This window comes from Arachis duranensis, chromosome 3 (assembly GCF_000817695.3).
Source record: "Arachis duranensis cultivar V14167 chromosome 3, aradu.V14167.gnm2.J7QH, whole genome shotgun sequence".
NCBI lineage: Eukaryota > Viridiplantae > Streptophyta > Magnoliopsida > Fabales > Fabaceae > Arachis > Arachis duranensis.
In genome coordinates, this window is record NC_029774.3 from 128,905,715 (window position 1) to 128,926,902 (window position 21,188).

Below are 21,188 nucleotides of genomic sequence, written 5' to 3' on the forward strand. Positions count from 1 at the left end.
AGGTTAGACTTCAAAATTTATTTAAGACAATTACCAAGCAAAAATTCAGTATTTTATCATAAAGAGATAGATAAGAACCGTGAGTGAGAGAGGAGAAACAAAGAAAATTCTGCACATACTACCTGCATTTTTATCCGCTTATCTCACCCTTCATGCACTATTCTTCAAGTGTTCTTCAAGAACTCAAACCATACAAGCACAAACTCTTGTCCGTTTTCACCAATCTTTGCGTTTATACTAAATTTCGGCTAGGTAAACTCTTGTTCTTTCTCCTTTCCTTTTTCTTTTAAAAGATAGTATCCACGATGAATCCTTACTCTTCTCCATGTATAAAAAACTCCTCTTGAAGCACCCATGGAGCATACCTAATGAGCTAAGGAGTTTCGAGCTCACAGTGGTTGAATTTTGACGTTTTGCGATTCTTTGGGCCAAAAACGAAACTCACCACCACCAGCTGCGTTTCTTTCCTTGTATGCACGTTTCTTTCCTTGTATGCACATTTTTTAGTGTGATAAATATTTACTAACTGAATTACATAAGAGGTAAGGGTTATGATTAGTTAGAGTATGGTTGTGCTTGTTTTCAGTGCTTATATGAGCCACTTTGTGTGAAATTTGTGCTTGTTTTAAATTTCTAAAAATTTTGTGAGTTATCACTATTTTGAGCTTGCTAAATATATGTAATATACTGCTATATTACCTCTGGATTTTGTGTGAAAACAGCCAGAAATATAGAAGCACTTGGGGTTTAAGTTTCAAGTTTTAAACATCACGAAAGTGAAGAAAAATATAAAAACTGCACCTCTAAAATTTTCAGACACTAAGAGTACAAAAATTATGATAGAAAGAGTTAAAAAAAAGTTAGAAAAATAGTTTTAATCCTATGGAACAAAGGTGAAAAGGTAAAAAGAGTGTTATGGTCATTTTTGGGTAAAAAGAGAGTTAAAAATATAATTTAAATAAAAAATAAGAAAAATTATGAATTTAGTGTTATTAGGGATAAAATAGTAATTATATAAATTATTTGGGTCAAGATTATAATTACAAAAAAATTTTGGACCTAAATAAAGCCTTTAGTAAAAGTTAGAAGTAAAACGGTAAAAAAAAAGCAGTAACTAGCATAAGTAAATAAATTAATAAAAGGTAAATTGATTTTAGGTTCCTTTTGGTAAGAATTGATATTTATAAAAATATTAGGAATAATTTTAATCATAGGCAACTATTATGACTAATCCGGTGAAATTTTGACGCTAAATAAGGTTAAACGGTAAAACTAGAGTACTTAGGGGCATATTAGTAATTTTAGACATAAAGTCAAATTAAAAATAAATAATTAACTTAATGAATGAGAAAAAGGTCTATTAGAAAAAATATGAAGATACAATGGTAAAATAATAACATTGGAGGTGAAAGCGTCATTAAAAATCTAATGAAAACAGTAAAAAGAAAAGTTAAATAAAAGGGACAAAATGGTAAGTTGTGACAAGGCTAAGATGTTTTAAGAAAGAGCTGGACACAAGCTTTTATAAAAGAAGGGAGGAGAAGTCCTTTAGAAATAAATTCTATTGAGATGTGCCGCGGAAGAAGAAACTGTAAACCCCAAGGTGCCAAGAAGTACCTGGTTGAGCGGACTTCCATCCCGCCTGACCAGAGACTATATGAATGTGGGGACGCCCTCCGTATGGACTGTTACTCACTGGGAGCATCTTGTATTTTTGGGTCATTCTTTATTAGTGCCGCGATTGTATTTCGGGCACTGGTGCGCGATCGACTTAGTGGAGTAGCCATATCTGGACTTGGGCTGAGTAACGTCGGACTACGGGTAGCCAACCGACGCATGAGCTCTTGACCTGCGTAGGACCAGACATGCATCATACTTGGTTGCTGCATTTCCTTGCTTGTATCTGTTTACTTGTATATGTACCTGTTATACTGTTATATACTTGTGATTGCATCTATTTGTATGATTGATTATTATTATGACCTTATAAATGATTAGACTTAGGCTATGGATCCCTTAGGTTTTTTGTATAGTACCCTACTAGGAACCTTAGATTCTGACCCCCTCCTTTCCATGTCCACAGATAGGGACCGGCATGATCTTCTTTGAGTACCTAGCGTACGGCAGCTAATTAAGTGGACCCCGCGATGGGGAGCGCGGTGTTTTTGGGGTAGTCTGCATATACGCACCTACTATCTTCCCGACTGTCCTTTCTCTCACCCTCTGCTCAGCCAGGAGTTTGACCCTAACATGCCTTATGATACACTGCTATCTGAGCTTCACCCAGCAGAGGCTAGTATCCTTTTCTGTCTTACCCTATGAACATGGCAGAGCCAATACCGGTGTCTCCGATCATTGACATACCCGAGTATCCACCATGGTTCAACCTTGAAGAAGATCAAATGGTTTCTGATGTACATATGTCTGACGCTCCACCACTATCCTCTATAGCCGAGCCAGGATTCGACGGGCCAGGAGTTTCTAAAAGCTCTGGTTCTTCACCTTCAACCGAGTTTAGCTCAGAGGTGTGGATTGACCAGATGATGGCAGATTTGTACTCTAGCTCTTTTGAGACCGGAAAAGAGGACTCCTCAGAGGATGCAAGTAGCAGCAACATAGCAGGCGCATCAGAGTTATTCCCTTGTTTAAGCATTAAGCATATTGTGATAGTAATTTTCGGATATCTAGTATCAGCAGCAGCAGCAGTAGTAATATTTATTTGTCTAATAAGTAGATTGGGTCCCAGACTAGGGTGACTTATGTGAGTCGGGGCCTATATCATTAAAATGGAGTATGTACATATTATAGTAAGTAATTAAGTATGAACTTGGATTTTGTGATGAATTAAGCTTCCGGACATTTCATGTATGATATGATTTTGCTATGCTATGCTTTTTTGTTTTCTTATATTAACTGCTTAATTTATAATTATTCCAATATACGCGACTAGATACACGATTCTCGACTAGCGCTACAGGCTCATCTGTATACACTTAATATATGGTCGAAAGTATCTACAGTCAACTAAATAGTAATGCCTGGCTGTTAGCCTTGGTCATGACGGGCTAGAAGTTGGGTCGTTAAAATATTAGTGCCTAATTAATTCCTGATAATACAAAATTGTTTGGTGTATACTAGACATAATAGTAGAGGGTGTCCTTACAAGAATGACAATCATGCCATTGTTGGAAGTTCACAAGCAACTGTTGAAGTGGATTTAGATGCTGATGATGTCCAACATCAAGAAAATTATTGGGAATGGATGCTTTGGCTGAGGAAGAGGCTGTAGTTGCAGCAGAGGTTGCACCTGCAATAGTATCAGAGATAAATTCACACTTTCTCTTAAGATTGAGCTTTATACCTACACTAGGTCTGATAAAGCCAACTGTCAGTAATCTAAAATTTTCCAAATCAACACCCTCAAGTGCTAGCCCAAGGTCATAAGCTGCAAAATAAAAATCCAAAAATGATGGGACAAGAGCTTCTACTACAGCCAAGAGTAGTGTGACATCAAAGAATACTAAGAGAATGAGAATGTTGCTGCAAAACTCTCAATTAGGAAGCCTTAGTAGAGTGTTGAATGTTTGATGTAGCCTTTTGTTATTTTTTGATGTTTAAGATAAATTTATTTTGTGGAAAACAATTTCTAAACCCAGGTTACAATTTGTTTTTAATTTAATGTTGTGCTTGTCTTTCTTCATTGTTGCTTTTGTTGACATGAAGGCATTATACTTGTGCTCAGGTTGATACAAATACTTGATCTAGTATTGGTCATGTTGACATCAAAGTGTGACTATTTCATATTTTAAGGATTAGTATTTAGTTGGTTTAATTTACTTTTTACAGAGTGCTACTGAATCTTATATACAATTTTCTTAAGAGCCACAAATAAAACATTTTTTTTATAAAACAGGTTCAGAAATATAACTTTAATTTTTGCATTATAACAGATTCAGAAACAGCACATATAACTTCAATGATAATATATTACTTTAACAAGTTATACAAGCTCATCAATACTAATATTTTCACACTAATGTACAAACCAAATATCAATGTCTTAACCATTAAATTCTGAATTTATTCTAACAATCAATTTTAACATTGCTTTTGCATTGGAGTCATTTTTGTCCTTTTCTTCATTGATATTTACATGGTCTCTCCATGGTTGTGACTGGTGTAATAAACTCCTATAAAAAATGGCCTTCTGCTTACATTCATCTTTAAATTCATCAACCAAATAAAATAGTCACATCTCATTTTTGATTTTTGATCCACACAAGACTGGAGGAGAAAAGAACAAAGCAGCATTAACCAAGATTTCTATCAACGTTGGAAACACAACAGTTAGTGTACACATGCATACCTCATAATGCGGACACCGTAAGAATTATCTATCTAGATTCTCCACCGTTTCTGACTTTAACAACATAATATCCATGCCATGGTAGCATTTACCCCCATTAAAAGGGTATTTTTTATTCTCTTTGTCACACTTCCAACAGAAAATCTATCGGTATTACTAAAGCTATTCTTTCAGTATGGTAGTTTTGATTTATCCTCAAACTTAGATTGAACTGCACTTCTCATCCCTCGATTTTGCAAGCTGCTGAAACTAAGGTAGCCACTGCAATTGGGTAACAAATCGCATTTTCTCTAAAATTAGAGTATCTAATATTTTTTCTAAGAGTGGCATGACAAGCTCTCAAATTGACTTCTTTTTGTTGAGGAGAATCGACCGGAAATTTTGCATTAATTATAAAATTATCTCAGGAGAGAGTTTGACAACACAACATAGGGTGCTCGTCATAGATTTTTGCGTTGAGCAAAAGTTGAGAAAAAGACATCATAGGAAGAACCCAAGGATGAGGTGGTGGTGGATGAAAGGTAAGGAACAAATAAGCTTCCTAAGACGGGTAGAAGAAGAGATAAAGTGGGATGAAAAAGGAAGTGCGGAAGAGATGTGGAGGGAGATGGCAGAAGTTATTAGAAGAACAGCAAAATAAAGCTTTAGTGAATCTAAAGGAATAGGACCAAGAGACAAGGAGTCTTGGTAGTGGAATGCGAGTGTACAAGAAAAGATAAAGATAAAAAGAGAGTGCTTTAAAGAGTGGTCTTTATGTCACAATGCAGATAATTGGGAAAAGTATAAGGCGGCTAAGAAAGAGACAAAAGTGGCTGTAAGTGAGGCAAGAACAAGAGCATATGAGGGTCTCTACCAGTCTTTGGGCACAAAAAAAAAGGAGAAAAAGGTATTTTTAGAATCGCAAAGAGCCTTGAAAGAAGAACGAGAGATTTGGATCAGGTTAAGTGCATAAATGATAAGGATGGAGAGGTGCTGGCTCAAGAGGAGAAGATTAATGAAAGGTGGAAGAGCTACTTCTACGAGTTATTTAATGAAGGACAGAAGACTCTTTCGAGCCTTGGTCGGTTATGCACGAGGGAAGAAGATAAAAACTTTGACTACTATCGAAGGATTCGAGACTTCGAGGTAAAAGAGGCTCTAAAGCAGATGAAAAATGGCAGGGTAGTAGGACCTGATAATATCCCGATTGAGGTTTGGAAAGGCCTTGGAGGAAAAGGCATCAACTGGTTAACCAAGCTTTTTAATGAAATTTTAAGGTCAAAGAATATGCCTGATGAGTGGAGAAAAAGCACATTGGTATCTATCTACAAGAATAAAGGAGATATACAAAGTTGCAAAAATTATAGAGGGATCAAGCTCATGAGCCATACCATGAAGTTATGAGAAAGGGTGATAGAACGAAAGTTGAGAAAAGAGTCACAAGTAACAGAGAACCAGTTTGGATTTATACCAGGCAGATCCATAACCGAAACGATATACCTGTTAAGAAGGATGATGGAGAGATATTGTAGTAATAAAAAGGATCTACATATGGTGTTTATTGATTTGGAAAAAGCGTACGATAGGGTGCCAAGGGAGGTCTTATGGATGGTTTTAGAAAGAGGAGAGTAAGGATCGCATATATTCCTACAATTAAAGACATGTATGATGGGGTCACAACTAGTGTGAAGACTCAAGGTGGTGTGACAGAGAAATTCCCTATTGGTATAGGATTACACCAGGGATCATCCTTAAGCCCATATCTTTTCACATTAGTCTTGAAAGTACTCACAGAGCACATCCAAAAGCCTGTGCCATGGTGCATGCTTTTTGCCGACGATATCATCCTTATGGGAGAGTTAAAGGAAGACCTAAATAAGAAGTTGGACTTATGGAGGAAAGTTCTAGAAGTGTATGGTCTGCGCATAAGTCGTAGTAAGACGGAATATATGGAATGTAAGTTCAGTCTGAGAAGGAAAAACCTTAATATAGAGGTGAAGATTGGAGAAAATATCCTACCAAAAGTTAAAAATTTTAAGTATCTTGGGTGCATCATACAGGATAAAGGAGAGATTGAACATGATGTAAATCATAGGATCCAGGCAGGTTGGTCAAAATGGCGGAGTGCATCTGGTTTTATATGCGACAAAAAAGTGCCTTTAAAACTTAAAGGTAAATTCTATCGCACTGCTATAAGACCGGCTATGCTTTATGGTATGGAGTGTTGGGTGGCCAAAGGGGAGCACGAACATAAGCTGAGTGTGGCAGAGATGAAGATGTTGAGATGGATGAGTGGTCATACGCGATTGGATAAAATAAGGAACGAAGATATAAGGGAGAGAGTTGGAGTAGCACCCATTGTGGAAAAGATGGTTGAATCACGTCTCAAGTGGTTTGGACATGTGAGAAGAAGACCGACAGAACACCCAGTTAGGAGGGTGGATGAGATGGAAGATTGACAAGGGGTGAAAGGCAGAAGAAAACCTAAAAAAACCATCCATGAGGTGGTCAAACGATATCTACATATAAATGGTCTCTCTGTAGACATGATACATGACAGAGCACAATAACGTCGTTTGATTCATGTAGCCGACCCTACCTAGTGGGACAAGACTTTATTGTTGTTGTTGTTATTGTATTTATTTTTAAATTTGTTAATTTTCACCTAAGCCTCACTATAGATTCTACTATTGGCCACGTTACTTTGCTATGTAGGTCCTAAATTTAATGGAAAATAGAGCTCTACTAATGACATGTCATTTTTGTTCATCATTACCAATCTTTCATATGTACATTGAGTATTTTGAATGATTAAATAAAGTGTATTTTTGTTCATCCAAAAATTTTGTGTGTGTACTTTTATCTATTTATTTCACAAATGAATTATAATTCTTATATAAATTATGGCACAAGAAGATTCCCAATCACGTTGAAGTCAAGAAAGGTCAGGTCAAGACTCACTTAAGGGCCACCTCACAGACCAGAAACCACAGAAATGAATTTGGCTCTACTTTCTTGTGGAAGGTGTGTGTATGATTGGTAATGTGCTTCCAAAAATCATCACTGATACAATACAGAAACAGAAATAAGCAACAATGTAACGCACTTAGCTTTTCATTAGCTAGCTAAGCTGGCTCAGGAACAAGAACATGAATCAAAATCTAATCATATGCATATGCATGTAGTTGGGCATGTTTGGGCCGCCATTGTCATCTACAGGCATTACACTGTGTCATTCATTGCCTCGGCGCCTCCTCTATCTTTGGATTCTTTTCATTTTCATATGACTTTATTGTGGTCATATTAATAAGATTATAAGATCATAATCATTATAGGAAAAAGGTTGGAACTAATTTTTTAATAATTAGTCAATATATCATCTTAGCTTTTTTGTTCGTCCTGATTATGGAAAACACCAGAACGAAGGCCAATAATTTTAATGATTAAAAATAGAAAATTAATTAATGTTAATTCAAATATAAAGAAAAATAAAAATATTAATTATCTAATATTTTTTAATTATTTTTTGCTATGGTGAGTAAGTGTATGTAGCTTAGAAGCATAATAAATTAAAATAAATAATATTATTTATATATTAAAATTAAGTGGTATAGCGACACCACGTATACAACGCCAAACACGTTAATAAGGGTGTCCAGTAAAATAACGACGGGAATGAGCGGGACTAGTGGTCGAAAGTGCGATGGCAACTAGAGCTTGGAGGCGACGATAGTGTCCAGGGAGAGAGAGGTCGACGCTGGGGGAGGGTCTAGTAAGGTGAACAACAGCGGTACTGAAAGAGGTTGGGGGAGAAGCTGGTGTTCTTCTGTTTCACCGGCTGTCTCCGGCGACGACGGTGAATAATGGTCGTGGACGTGAGAGGGGCTGGCGCGGAAGTTGGAAGCGTGGTTATGATGGGATTAGGAGTAACCGTCGAATTTATTTAGGTGCTAATTCTAATTTTTTAAATTTCAAAATCAATTAATTAATTAAAAATCTGAATTTTGATTTTAATTGAAAAAATATAGATAGATAATGAAAATATTAAACAATGTAAATACTGAACAATAAATAGATTAGATGTTCAATTTACTAGGTGTGTGAATGATTATATTAAAATTTAAGTAATTAATTTAAAGATGTAGTGTATTTTTATTTTATTGGACTAATTTTAGAGTTTATTATTTATAAAAACCATTATCTACTTACCAAAATCTATTTTAATTTTATCTTTTTATTTTAATGATTGTTAAGGTTGTTCACTATATGCATTCTTTACTTATACTTTTTCTATATTTATATATATAATTAATTTATTTTTTATATATTTATATTTTAATATTTAATAATTAATTTTAATATAAGGCTAGTATAGTTGGCTAAAATAATAATCAAACTTGGGGTGAAGGGTACAATCATTTTTGCTTGGGTGTGAAGTGTGAAGTGTGAACCCTTTAAAAGAAGGGGCATTTCCGTCATTGCATGCAAAATCAGCAGAAATAATCACACACGACCATAATTGAGTCAGTAATTCCGGAAACACATTTTTACTACTTCTCCAGTTCCCCATACTCTTACCATAAATTCAACACCAACCCACCTTCCCTTTCTTCCCCAACGCAAACATACACACACTTTCTTTCTCTCTCTCTCTCTCTCTCTCTCTTGACCCAAACTGTTCCTCTCAACATAAACCCTAACTACAAAACATGCTAGAGACTGGTGGTGCTGCTGCACCTGATTCTGAGCTCACTTTGGACACTGCAAATTGCACGCAACGAAGCTCTAACAGCACCCAAAGCAACTGCAGCACCAGCTTCAGCCGTCTTTCTTTCGACCTCCTCCCCACCTCTTCGCCGGAAAATCTTTCCCTCAAGCCTCACCGCTCCTCCGACTTTGCCTATTCCGCCATCCTCCGCCGCAAGACGGCCCTCACCTTTCACGACTTCTGCCTCATCCGCCGCATCGGCGCCGGAGACATCGGCACAGTCTACCTCTGCCGCCTCCGCAACAGTGACAATGAAGACGAACAAGAAGAAAAACTTAATCCGAACTGCCTGTACGCTATGAAGGTAGTGGACAAAAACGCTGTGGCACTAAAGAAAAAATCACAGAGAGCCGAAATGGAGAGAAGGATCCTGAAGATGCTGGACCATCCTTTCCTCCCTACCCTCTTCGCCGAGTTCGAAGCCTCGCACTTCTCTTGCATCGTCATGGAGTTTTGCTCCGGTGGAGACTTGCACTCCCTCCGCCACAAGTTTCCTCACAATCGTTTTCCCTTAACTTCCGCAAGGTAATTAATTAAACGAAACAAAACTACGTCGTTTTTAATCTCTTCTAGACTGGTACTTGTTAGTTGTTAGTGACATTAAAATCTTTTGCACTCTTGTATCATCAGGTTTTATGCTGCTGAAGTGTTGGTGGCATTAGAGTACCTTCACATGCTGGGAATCATTTACAGGGATCTCAAACCGGAGAACGTGTTAGTCAGATCAGACGGTCACATCATGCTCTCCGATTTCGATCTTTCTCTCTGCTCAGATGCAATCCCAGCCGTTCAATCCTCTGATTGCTTCCACGATACTTCCTTCCCGTCCGCATTGCAATACTCTGCCACACACACTACCCCGTTTTCGTGCTTCCCCAATCGGATGTTTCGATCACGTAAAGTCCAAACCGTTCAACCAGACCGTTTCTTCGTGGCCGAACCGGTCTCCGCTCGGTCATGCTCTTTCGTTGGGACGCACGAATATGTCTCGCCGGAGGTAGCAGCCGGTGGATCACACGGCAATGCCGTAGACTGGTGGTCATTCGGGGTATTCATCTACGAGCTAATATACGGTCGTACGCCGTATGTGGCTCAATCGAACGAAGCTACACTGCGAAACATCATAAAGAATCCCCTGAGGTTCCCTACGGCCACGCCCTCTAGCGCGCTTGAGCGTCACGCGCGGGACCTCATCTGCGCCTTGCTTCACAAGGACCCTGGTCAGAGGCTGGGTTCGAAGCGCGGCGCTGCTGACGTCAAGAAGCATCCGTTTTTCAAAGGGCTCAACATGGCGCTGATTCGTATGTTGACGCCACCACAAGTCCCCGGCTTGAAAAGACACAAAACGACGTCGTGGCTGACAAAGGACGATAGTAATAATCTTATCAGCAACAGTAAGAAACAGTATTCTACGGCGTCGTTTGACTATTTCTTTTGAAGAGTAGCATCTTGGTATATTACCGCGGTTCTTTTTTCTTTCTTAATTACTATGGAATGACAAAAATAAAAGGGCTGAGTATGGTTCTCTGTTTCCTCTTAGAGAATGCTTTAGGGTGAGACAATACTAATTGGGGAAGATTCCTTTGCTTAATTGCGTTCTTTTTTTTCAATATCGAGCTCACTCCCCAACACACATAAGAAAGGGGAAAAGAAAAAAAAGAAAATGTTTTACAAAGATGAAGGTGTCTCATAATTTGTCTAAAGTCAATTGTGTGCGAATCGATATTCGTCAACTTACAAAAGCGTAGAATGATACATATTTATCTTTATTTAATTTATTTGCAGTCATGCATGCCATGTTGTTATTTTATTTTTATTTTTTCGATTAGCTTCCTTATTATTACTTTTTATTTTTTAACATATAGAAAAATGCTACAAAAGTCATAAAAGTAGACGATAATTAGCGTTATTATTTCTACCGTATGAAGAAAGCCGCAGTTCGTGAGGAGCGGGTTTTGGTTACAACTCATCATTGACCCAATTAAAGAGTATCTGACTAGAGTGTAGTTTTTTACTTGGTTCTGCCTCAACATAGGGAACAAAGCAAAAACAGCATAAGAAATAAGCACAGAAGTTTGTGCTTCTCATATCATTGGCAAAGTGTGACTTTTAACTAATCTGCAGTGCGTCGCATTAATCAAGTAATAACCTTATTTAACCTCTGGGTTTGGATATGGGCTTCACATAATACACGGTGAGGTAAACAGAATCATTTATATGACCTATGAAACTTTGTAAATTACATTGAGTGCCACACACAACAGATTTCTGTTTTTCTTCAATGGCGATATACGTTCTCTCTATCTATCTATCTATCTAATTATCTAAACAAGTATTAGTATTTAGTAAGAATGTTGAGAGCACAATGTGCTATTCACGTAAAGAATTGCAGCACTTTAATTGGATATGTCTAAACATGTCTGCAACATGCAGTATATATGAATATAATATTTGTATAGCACATGCACTTTACAACTTGTGCATGATATGTTCCTCAAAATAATTAATTATCAGCATGGTAACCCTATTGAGAATCAATACTCTGCTCATTATAATTATGTCTTGTTTGCCTTAAAATGCTATACTGAGGCTTTACAGGTATGCTCATTCTCATCAAATATACCATCATATCTCATCTCACCTACAACCTTTAATTCCCTGTCTTTTTAACAACCCTTTGGAATGTGTAAACCTGTTTTTCACTGCTTTAATTATCATTTGAGTTAAATAATCATTTTTCTTTTGCTTGGTCTTCATTTTCTTAACTTCAACTAATACTAATAGTCTGGTTTAGCTTTTCCATCTTAGTAAGATATAGTTTATCAACTAGAGTATATCAATTAAAGGTGAGATTTGAATCAATAACAACACTATTTATATGCAAACATTCTTAATACCTGTATAAAAAGATGGTTCTTGTTAGCTGTTATTTAGATTATTTTTAAATTAATAAAATAAAGAGAATACATGTTTCTTATTAATAAAAGAGAAATGTTAGGAGACCATCAAAATTTATTGTTTTTAATTATCATTTAGCCATCAATTTAATTCTTTTAGTCTAGCTCTTTTAGTTTAATAACCCAACAAACATACTTTTATTCCATACTTTTAAATATTGATGACTAATTAAACATTGATGACTAATTGATGGCCAAAAATAAAAATTTCTATGGCCCTTTAGCATTCATCTTAATAAAATACTAATGTCAAAATAATGTCTACCATAAAAGAGTGTATGCATAATAAGATTGAATCTTTATAACACGATATAAGAGAACAAATGGTGAAGGACAAAATCATGTTTTAACACATAGATAGGAGATCACACATAATAAGATTATATGGAAAAAATTGACATGGATATCACTTAAGAAGTTAAATTTGCACTAGAAAATAGGGTCCATATAGAGAGCTTAGGCTCTGGCTGCAACTCTACAGTGAGAAAAAATATCATTTCGTACAACTACTATACTAAAACAACAAATATTTAACACAGCATCATTGAGTACCAACAAAACCAATATAATTTAACCATGGATGCTCTAAACCACCTTCTGTACAATCAAGTGAATTAGCACTTCTGTGAATCATGAGTTAATTTGTATCACATAATAACACCAACAGAATTGCAAAGCACCATAAAAGCAACTTGACATTGCCTGTATCATGCATGAAATTTCTTGTATGGAAATCCAAGACTTAGCATTACATCCATAATTCATTATATCCCATTCTCATGAATAAAGCATTATGTCTTGTATAGTTAAATGGGCCATTTCTTCAACTTTCACAAAATGCATAGTATTAGAACCACTATGGGAAATTATACTCTAGGTGCACCAGCTCAAAACCAATATGACAACAGAAAAGCATATATTAGAGTAACAGACATTTGAACAACTGAAACACATGGTCATGATATGCTGTTAGTAAAACTACAAATTCAGCCAGAGTCCTGCTCTAGATTAGTTGGAAGCTGGAAGTCTCAGCAAGCATAGATTTGAAAAAGTTAGACATAAAGCAGTTCAAAAGTCAAAAGATATCAGCTCAGTGTGAACATCCTGAGATTAGTACCAAAACACAGCCATTTTCTATCTCTGTTCATCCAATGTCTAAACTAGAGCAAATCACTTGCAAGTGAGTGATGAAACCGTCCCACTTTTGGTTTGAAGGATGAGATGGTTTCTGTTATCATTGAAATCTCATTCAGATCTCTAGCAAATGCCTCCTTGCATGCAGCCTCTTGTTCACAAATCGCTCGAATCCTTGCTTCAAGTGCCATTTTCTCTGTTTCACATTCTTCCAGCTCTTCCTCTCTTGCTTCAACGGCTCTCCGGATGCTTTCTCGCTTCTCTTTCAACACGCAACATTCTGTCATAATCCTGCTCGCTTCGAGAACATCTTGGAGTCTCTGAAGAAGCCAGCCAACCTCCAATCTTATATTCTTAAATTCTTTGACAAGGCCAATCATATCTTGCAGGTAATCTTGTTCGATTCTACCTAAATCCTTGTCCTGCAACTCTTGGATTATGTCTATTATCATCCCCAGGTACATCGAACGAGACGTTTTCCCTGTTAGTGTACAATCCTTAGCAATGTCTCCGTATTTGGCAAGAATTTTTCTCAATATTGGCATTGATTCCTGCTTCACTTTGTATCCGTTTTGAATATATTCATCCTCGCTTTGATGTCTTGAAGGTGATTCTTGAGCACAAGGTGGAGCCTGACATGCCTACAATCAGGTAATTAAACATAAACTATAGCTAATCAACAACGAAATAAACCATTGCAAATAACAAATTGATGTTGAAGTGTGACGTGGATCAGCAACAGCATCGTGAGTGGCATTGTTAAGTTGCATGGTGAAACAGCGTGCACCTGAATGGTCCTCTTAGTAGCAGATCTCAGTGATGCGCGACGAGAAGAAACCATGTTAGCATCTGCATCTGCATCTGCATCTGCATTTGCATGCTTTTCGGTTGACATGGGAGACCAATAATCAGCCTAATCATCGTGTGAAAAACAGAACAAAAAAATCTCACAACTTCAGTAATTAAATAAAGGATTTAGTAGGAATGGGAATATTAGTAGAATTTTTTAAACATTTTATTTAATAAAAGATTTCTTAATTGGTAACATGTTAGGCAAACCCTTAAATAAAGAATACTGAATATTCCAAATTTCCAATTAAGCAAGGACTTCCTCATTTACCGTTTCTGGATTTCTTTTGATCCTAAGGATTCTTCATTATTATTCATATTAATATTATGGCTGAGATACAGAACAGGTTTGCACACAGCAACTTAAGTTTTTTATTTGGTATCCTTTTTATTTTTTCACGAATAAAATAAAAGGTGGAATAGCATGTGTTACCGGGTTGGGGTTGAGAATGATAGGTGAATGAGAGGGAGAGTAGCTGTGAGGAGAGGAATCGGTGAGCACAATGTGATGGTTGTCTTCTTCTTCTTCTTCACGCTCCTTTGGTTTCCTTCGTCTTCCCATTCGTATTGGCAGTCGCAGTCAACAGTCACAGATACAGGAGAGTGAGAGACTATGACTTAGCCAGCTGGTTGCCAATGTAAATCTACCGTTTGGTTCCAAGGAAAGGTGACCTATTGTTAAGGGTAGCGACCCTTATCTATTTTTACCAAAAGTAAGGTATTTTTTATTTTAAAAAAAAATTAATCTTAATTTTTTTATTTTAGAATAATATAATTTTTTTAAAATTTATTAAATAATAACAAAAATTAATTTTATAAAATTTTTATTTATAATTTATAAAAATTTTAAACTTTCACAAAATTCTTTATAATAATATAACCAATTATGGTTATTACTATCATCATCATTTTCATTTTTTTTATTCTCACTATTATCTTTATTTTATTATTATCGTTATCACTTTTACCGTCATCATCACCAATATAAATATCATACATTAATATTATTTTATTTTATTTCTTGTTCGATATTATTTTTTTTTTAATTTTTTGTATTGCAATTATTTTTTTTCTGCCGTATCATTTTTAGCAATAATAACCTTTTTTTACCTAATCATCATTAATAAAAAAAATTTTAAAATTAAATTCATTAATAATTTGTAAGAGTCTCATATAAATTACAAATAAAATTCCTACAACATTATTTTTTGTTATTATTTAACATTTTTAATAAAAAGATCGTATTATTCTAAAATAAAAATATTAAGGGCTGAAATATTTTTTTTTGTGATAAAAAATGCTTGTCTTGAGTTGCGTTTTTACTCATATTGTTAATTATAAAAAAAATTTTAAAAAATAAATTTTAATATATTTTTTGTGTATTAATTAAAATTATTAATGGTAATTTTGATATATAATTTTAAGGACACATATCAACTACATTTTAATTTTCTTTATGTATGGTATACTTAGTTTTTTTTGGGAGCTTTTCACATAGAAAAAATTGTTTTCTTTTCGTGAATTTTTAAATGTCCGAAAAAATCGAGGTAAATATTTTAAAATTTATATTTTATATTAATTAATAATTAATTTTAACGTACATTTGATATGATTGAAAATTGAATATCTATATCTATGATCTTTTGTTTTTAAAGATCATCTTATTTCTCATTTCTCAATTATATATATCAAATTATGGTTAATTTTTTTTATAGAAGTGAGATAGATAATATACTTTAATATTATAATTTTTAGTATTTTATAAAATTGTAGAAAATACTAAATTAAAAATTCGATTTTTAGTTTTTTACGTCTTAAATTAAACCGTTATACATTTGAGATAAACCGCTCACCATTCACAATTCGAAAAAATACCATTGTTAATTCAATATCAAAAATAAAAAGTGTCAAATTATTCGTGAACATGTTTATGAATCCATTATTTTCATTGGGGCAGTGATGTACATGCCTTAAGAATCTTGTATATGAGAGAGATCTTGGAGCCATGGAGGAGAGGCTAGAATTCAATGAAGAAGAAAGTGGCCAAGAAATAATAAAAAAAGGTTGGTAGTAGGGTTGAAAGATTGATACTCATCCAAAAATTAAGTCTACATTCTTACAAAACTGGGGCTTAAACAGTTGATCACATCTCCTCTTTAAACTACTACATCCTGCTACTTCTATATATCTAAATCAAAATTATTATTGTTACAGCAATAAAAACTAAATATAATATACAATTCACTAATAAAAATTATTTTCACCGTTATTGCTTTTGCTTTAAATAAACATGGAAATTCTAAAAATCCAATTAAGGAACTAGCGATTTTTCTTAGTCAACAAGAAAGAGAGAGAAAAATAAAAGATAAAATTCACTTAGATGTTAATTAGGCTGATTCCAAACTTTTTATCCCATGTAAAATGACCTACCTTGTTTGGCGTGTAATTTAGTTAGATTATTTTATGTTCCTAAATTCCCTCATAGAGAATCAATCTTGTGAGTACTAATAAGCATTAATCCCCCTTTGGTTTTGGTTGTTATTAGAGAAAGACAAAGCAACGAAACACCAATGAAGAAGTCAAACCCTCAGCAACAATTACGCATTAACCAACAAAACAACCCCACCCACCATCACCAACTTAAGAAGGTGATATACTAAATTAAATGATAATAACAAAACAGAATTTCACAGATACAGAAGAAAGAGAAGAGAGAGTGCTGCAGAAGAAGCAATCTCTCTTCCATACATTATTATTTCAAAATCCATAATCTAATAATTGATTTGGCCATGCCCCATTGATCTCTTCCTCACATTAACATGAAAAGTTCTCGTGTAGATCATTACACTGGACAACCAGGAGATGAACGAGGTTTGGAAGGTAAATTCATTTCATGGCTAGCTAGCTTCTCGCCTTAATTACCCCATTTTAATTATTAATCACTCTTGTCATTTGATTATAGGCGTGGCTACGAATATGAAGCTATTGCTTAAGTTAATTGAAGATTACAATGGAAGTAAAGAGAGCGATCAGCACAAGATTCAAAGGGTGAATGGAATTATGTCTATCTTAGATGAGACAAGGGGAAGGGTTCAAAGATTTCAAATGAACAATATGAAAACGAACCAAATAAAGCGCGAATTGAGAAGGAGCAACTCGGATATCAAGTCCAGTAGCGTCGTGATTGCAAGAGAGAAAACCATCACAGACGAGAAAGAAAGGATGAGGAGAGAGCTCCAATCAAGCTTCGTGGTAAGGCAGAGCCTTCAAGCCCTGTGTTCGAGTCTCGGGAAAGAGAAGCAGATCATGGCCTGCGAGCTGGCGCGAAAGGCGCAGGAGCTGGCGGAGATGGAGGAGCTGGTGGCTGATCTCAAAGAACAAAACGAGATGCTCATGAAGAAGTTGAACTCAAATATCAAAATAGATGAAGGTGGTAACCGTAACAACGTAGTGTTGCATGAGATGAACAGAACACTGACTCATCAACTGCAAATATCACTTGATGGATATAGAAGTCTGAAGATAAAATACATGGAGACGCAAGAGGAGAATCGGGATATTCATGCTGATATGGAAGAGATGGAGGTGCAAGTTCAAGCTGGGATTCAGAGATTACAAGGCTTGAAGAAGATTGCAGAAATGATTGCAAAAAATGATAAAGAAAGAAAAGCTATCAAAGACCAAATTTTGGCTTTAGAGCAATTGCTAGCCTCTCTTCACATGAAAATTTCCAAATATACAAACAAAACATAGAACTTATTCTTTCTTTCCATTTATTAATTAGAAGTTAAGTAATGCAAACATTCATATGTGATGTTGCAACTTTATTATTGGTTGCTTTAATTTACGGGGTGCACATTGCTACATAGTGAGCAGCTGTCAACTGTTCTAACAGAACACAATAACAACTTCATACTTCTTTTTAATTTTTACGCCAAATCTCGTTATTATTTGTAAATTTAAGAGTAATGATCATATTGGATTAAGATCCTTTAGAGTGAAGTAGTTGATAAAATGATAGAATCATTCTTAAATTAATATAATAGAATACATATTTTATGAAAGTTATAATTTTAATAGTGATTACATTATCAATTTTTTCACTTTAAATGATCTAAATTGAATCAAATTATATTATCTTAATTGTGTTTGGTATTTAAAAAAGGGAGTCACTCAAATAGACGTTTTTTTTAAAAATATTTTTTGTAATTAAAATTTAACACATATAATTGATTAAATCGTATTATTTTTGTCAAAATTAGGTCAAACAAATTAATTTGACCAAAAAAATGGTGAATCAAATTTTAAATTGGTTTAAATTAATATTATTTTTTTAAAAAATGACTACAATATCCTTGTTATAGAAAATAACTAAAATACTCCTATTATATATATTAATTTTGAGAATTCTAAATTCTAGCCATTTACTTCTTGCCATCATAGGATTAGGATTTAGAATTTTCAATATATATATATAATAGGAGTATTTTAGTCATTTTCTATAATAAAGATGTTATAGTTATTTTCTATAAAAAATAAATTTAGACTGGTTCAAGATTTGATTCACCATCTTTTTTATCAAATTAATTTATTTGGCTTAATTTTGATAAAAATAACAGTTTAATTGATTATATATATTAAATTTTAATTACTAAAAAATATCTTTAAAAAAATATTAAAAATATTTTTATTTGAGTGCCTCCCTTTAAAAAATTATATTATTTTTAATTGACCTATTCTATTAATTAGAAACAAAGTCTTAGTAGTTATATTTAAGTAGTTTTTTAGGGTCAATCTTTCTCTTTTCTTTTTTTGGTCATTAGGGTCAATCTAAATTACCAATCAAGTTCGAATTAAATCTACACCTTTTTTTTTGGAAATATACACAAACCCACCAAAAGTTCTATTACAATCCACCTACGTCTACTTTGAGGCAAAGTTGACCACTAGTACAATGCCTCTGCCACAAAAACGGTGTTAATAATGCAAAGGCCGAATACATTTTTCTTATTTTTGAGATGTTGGGTCATGGGAAGCCCAAAAGAAAGTTATGCAAAAATGAAACCCCACTCCGTCCAAACCAAAAGGAAAAAAAAAATGAAAATCAAGAAACAGCAACCATTAACTGACAGTCTGACACTGCAACAGATTCGATTTTCTCGTTAAAAGTTGAAAGGATGATGTAGAAGCTGTGTAGCTAGCTATACATGTATGGCTACAGTTTCGCTACCTCGCAACTGTGGCTGTTTGTTGAATAGCGTGGATTTTCTTCACACCCGCACCACATACTACTCTTCCACCTTCATCACTTGTCTTACTTCCAGTTAGTCTAACATCCTTAACCGCTTTTACTTTTTTTTTTTTTCTAATTTAAAATTTGGAATGGTTTTGCGTTAACCTAAATAGTACATGGAATGAATGCAGAAGAATTTCCACTCAATTTGTGTTAGTTAAGTGGGTTTAACGAGGTTACTGCACTTTGCAATGTCCAATTAGGGTTTTACTTTTAAAATTTCACTACACAATTTGATTCGACAGGGAGAAGATATAGCAGATGCTCCTTTGCAAAGAATTCCACAAGAAATGGAGGAGAGGCAGTTAGAGATGAGGCTGGAAATGAAGGAGGCGAGAAAAACTCCAAGTTTATAGCATCCAGGAGTGGTGTGCTTCAAGCTTGCACAATAACCTCTGCTCTGATTGCTGCATTGGGAGTGGCCATACGGCAGGTGTCTCATGTTGCATCAGCTGAAGGGTTGCCAATTTTGGATTGTTCCTCACAAGTATCATGTAACAATAACACATTACTGGAGTTTCAATAGATATAATCATGAATAGGATGTGTTCATTTCTCTGTTTTCTGTTCTGTTTTGCCTGCAGTTGGTTTTGAGATGTGGCATCTTGAGTTGATTACAGGACTTGTAGTGTTTATATCATCATCTCGCTATTTGCTGTTGAACACATGGACAGATTTTGCCGATTCAAGCCAGGCAGCTAATCTGCAGGTAACTGCCAAGCCATGCTTAATCAAAATGTCATTTCAGAATTAACATTTCATAATCTTGGAATTATTCTGCAGGTCCTTAGCTCTCTTCAACCCCTGGATTACATGTTTGTTGCATTCCTTCCCGGGATTAGTGAGGTTAAAATTAACTTACTCTTCTTGCCTTATTATTTCACACTTTTTGGTTTACTTGACTTGTTGCCACAATTTCAGGAACTACTTTTCCGAGGTGCCATTCTGCCGCTTTTCGGAATGAACTTGAACGGTGTTGGGGTGGCTGCCTTGATCTTTGGTGTTTTGCACCTAGGCAACGGTCGAAAGTCGTCCTTTGCCATCTGGTGCGATTCTCTTTCTTCTCTATCTGTACTAGTTAAAAATTGTATTGGTGAGATAGAATCATGAATTGGAATCACAAATTTAAGGACATGCTTGTTATGTTATTGGTGTTTCAGGGCAACCTTTGTTGGTCTTGCTTATGGATACGCTACAATTTTATCCTCTAGCCTTGTAATTCCCATGGCCTCTCATGCACTCAACAACCTGATTGGAGGGCTATTATGGCGGTACACATCAAATGCATCGTCACAGAAATGAAACTCGCGATTCATCATCTTCACTTGGAGCCGAAACTGTTTGTGTCTAAATTGGTTGTGAATATTTGTTATTGTTATTGTTATGATTATTATATAGACTGTAAAGAAGTATGTGAAGGAACCAGTTTACCATAAATAGGCAAGTGTAATTTGTAACTGAAACAGCATCACTTAATCTTGAAATATTAGCATCCATATTTAGCATATGGCCACATATTATGCTACCCTTGGCAGCATATGTTCTAGTATTCCCCTAAAAATACAACAAAAAAGGGTTTGGACGAGGAAGCCACGCGCAAAACTATTTTATGAACATTACAATTTTATAGAAACAGGAACTAAACCAAACCACCCGCGCTTTGGACGAGGAAGCCACGCGCAAAACTACATGGCCTAACAGAGAGCTTGCATTGCGCTTCGTTTCCTATTCCACAAACCTCTTTATAAATTATTGCTTTCCAAATCAACCTTCTTATCCTTTCAAACCCATTATTAATCTCTTTTTCATTCCCATTCTTCTTCTTTGCTTTTGGTTTTCTTC

At 35.0% G+C, this 21,188-nt stretch overlaps 4 protein-coding genes across 4 annotated transcripts; 3 read left to right on the plus strand and 1 right to left on the minus strand.

Annotated features, from left to right (window-relative positions):
• Positions 1-8,914: 8,914 nt before the first annotated feature.
• Positions 8,915-10,784, plus strand: LOC107481845 (protein kinase PINOID-like). Its single transcript, XM_016102180.3, has 2 exons — positions 8,915-9,638; positions 9,744-10,784. The coding sequence occupies exons 1-2, from the start codon at positions 9,055-9,057 to the stop codon at positions 10,549-10,551; spliced, it is 1,392 nt and encodes a 463-aa protein (XP_015957666.1). The 5' UTR covers positions 8,915-9,054; the 3' UTR covers positions 10,552-10,784.
• A 2,109-nt stretch (positions 10,785-12,893) lies between these two features.
• Positions 12,894-14,674, minus strand: LOC107481605 (uncharacterized). The gene is made up of 3 exons (XM_016101876.3): positions 14,487-14,674; positions 13,992-14,117; positions 12,894-13,845 (listed from the first exon to the last, which is right to left on the minus strand). Exons 1-3 carry the CDS (start codon positions 14,613-14,615, stop codon positions 13,231-13,233), a joined length of 870 nt encoding a protein of 289 aa, XP_015957362.1. The 5' UTR covers positions 14,616-14,674; the 3' UTR covers positions 12,894-13,230.
• A 2,109-nt stretch (positions 14,675-16,783) lies between these two features.
• LOC107481604 (uncharacterized) lies at positions 16,784-17,806 on the plus strand. The gene is made up of 2 exons (XM_016101875.3): positions 16,784-16,933; positions 17,016-17,806. The coding sequence occupies exons 1-2, from the start codon at positions 16,873-16,875 to the stop codon at positions 17,804-17,806; spliced, it is 852 nt and encodes a 283-aa protein (XP_015957361.1). The 5' UTR covers positions 16,784-16,872.
• Positions 17,807-19,168: 1,362 nt separating this feature from the next.
• LOC107481844 (uncharacterized) lies at positions 19,169-20,851 on the plus strand. The gene is made up of 6 exons (XM_016102179.3): positions 19,169-19,376; positions 19,592-19,840; positions 19,931-20,055; positions 20,130-20,192; positions 20,268-20,392; positions 20,507-20,851. Exons 1-6 carry the CDS (start codon positions 19,265-19,267, stop codon positions 20,646-20,648), a joined length of 816 nt encoding a protein of 271 aa, XP_015957665.1. The 5' UTR covers positions 19,169-19,264; the 3' UTR covers positions 20,649-20,851.
• Positions 20,852-21,188: the final 337 nt, after the last annotated feature.

Excerpts from the sequence above, each read along its gene's own strand:
- LOC107481845 (XM_016102180.3), top strand. The coding sequence starts at position 9,055 with ATGCTAGAGACTGGTGGTGCTGCTGCACCTGATTCTGAGCTCACTTTG. Across the intron at positions 9,639-9,743 it reads TTTCCCTTAACTTCCGCAAG|GTTTTATGCTGCTGAAGTGT; the intron begins GTAATTAATTAA and ends TTGTATCATCAG.
- LOC107481605 (XM_016101876.3), bottom strand. The coding sequence starts at position 14,615 with ATGGGAAGACGAAGGAAACCAAAGGAGCGTGAAGAAGAAGAAGAAGAC. Across the intron at positions 14,118-14,486 it reads TCATTCTCAACCCCAACCCG|GCTGATTATTGGTCTCCCAT; the intron begins GTAACACATGCT and ends CACGATGATTAG. Across the intron at positions 13,846-13,991 it reads CTACTAAGAGGACCATTCAG|GCATGTCAGGCTCCACCTTG; the intron begins GTGCACGCTGTT and ends ACCTGATTGTAG.
- LOC107481604 (XM_016101875.3), top strand. The coding sequence starts at position 16,873 with ATGAAAAGTTCTCGTGTAGATCATTACACTGGACAACCAGGAGATGAA. Across the intron at positions 16,934-17,015 it reads AGATGAACGAGGTTTGGAAG|GCGTGGCTACGAATATGAAG; the intron begins GTAAATTCATTT and ends ATTTGATTATAG.
- LOC107481844 (XM_016102179.3), top strand. The coding sequence starts at position 19,265 with ATGGCTACAGTTTCGCTACCTCGCAACTGTGGCTGTTTGTTGAATAGC. Across the intron at positions 19,377-19,591 it reads CATCACTTGTCTTACTTCCA|GGAGAAGATATAGCAGATGC; the intron begins GTTAGTCTAACA and ends TTGATTCGACAG. Across the intron at positions 19,841-19,930 it reads TTGTTCCTCACAAGTATCAT|TTGGTTTTGAGATGTGGCAT; the intron begins GTAACAATAACA and ends TTTTGCCTGCAG.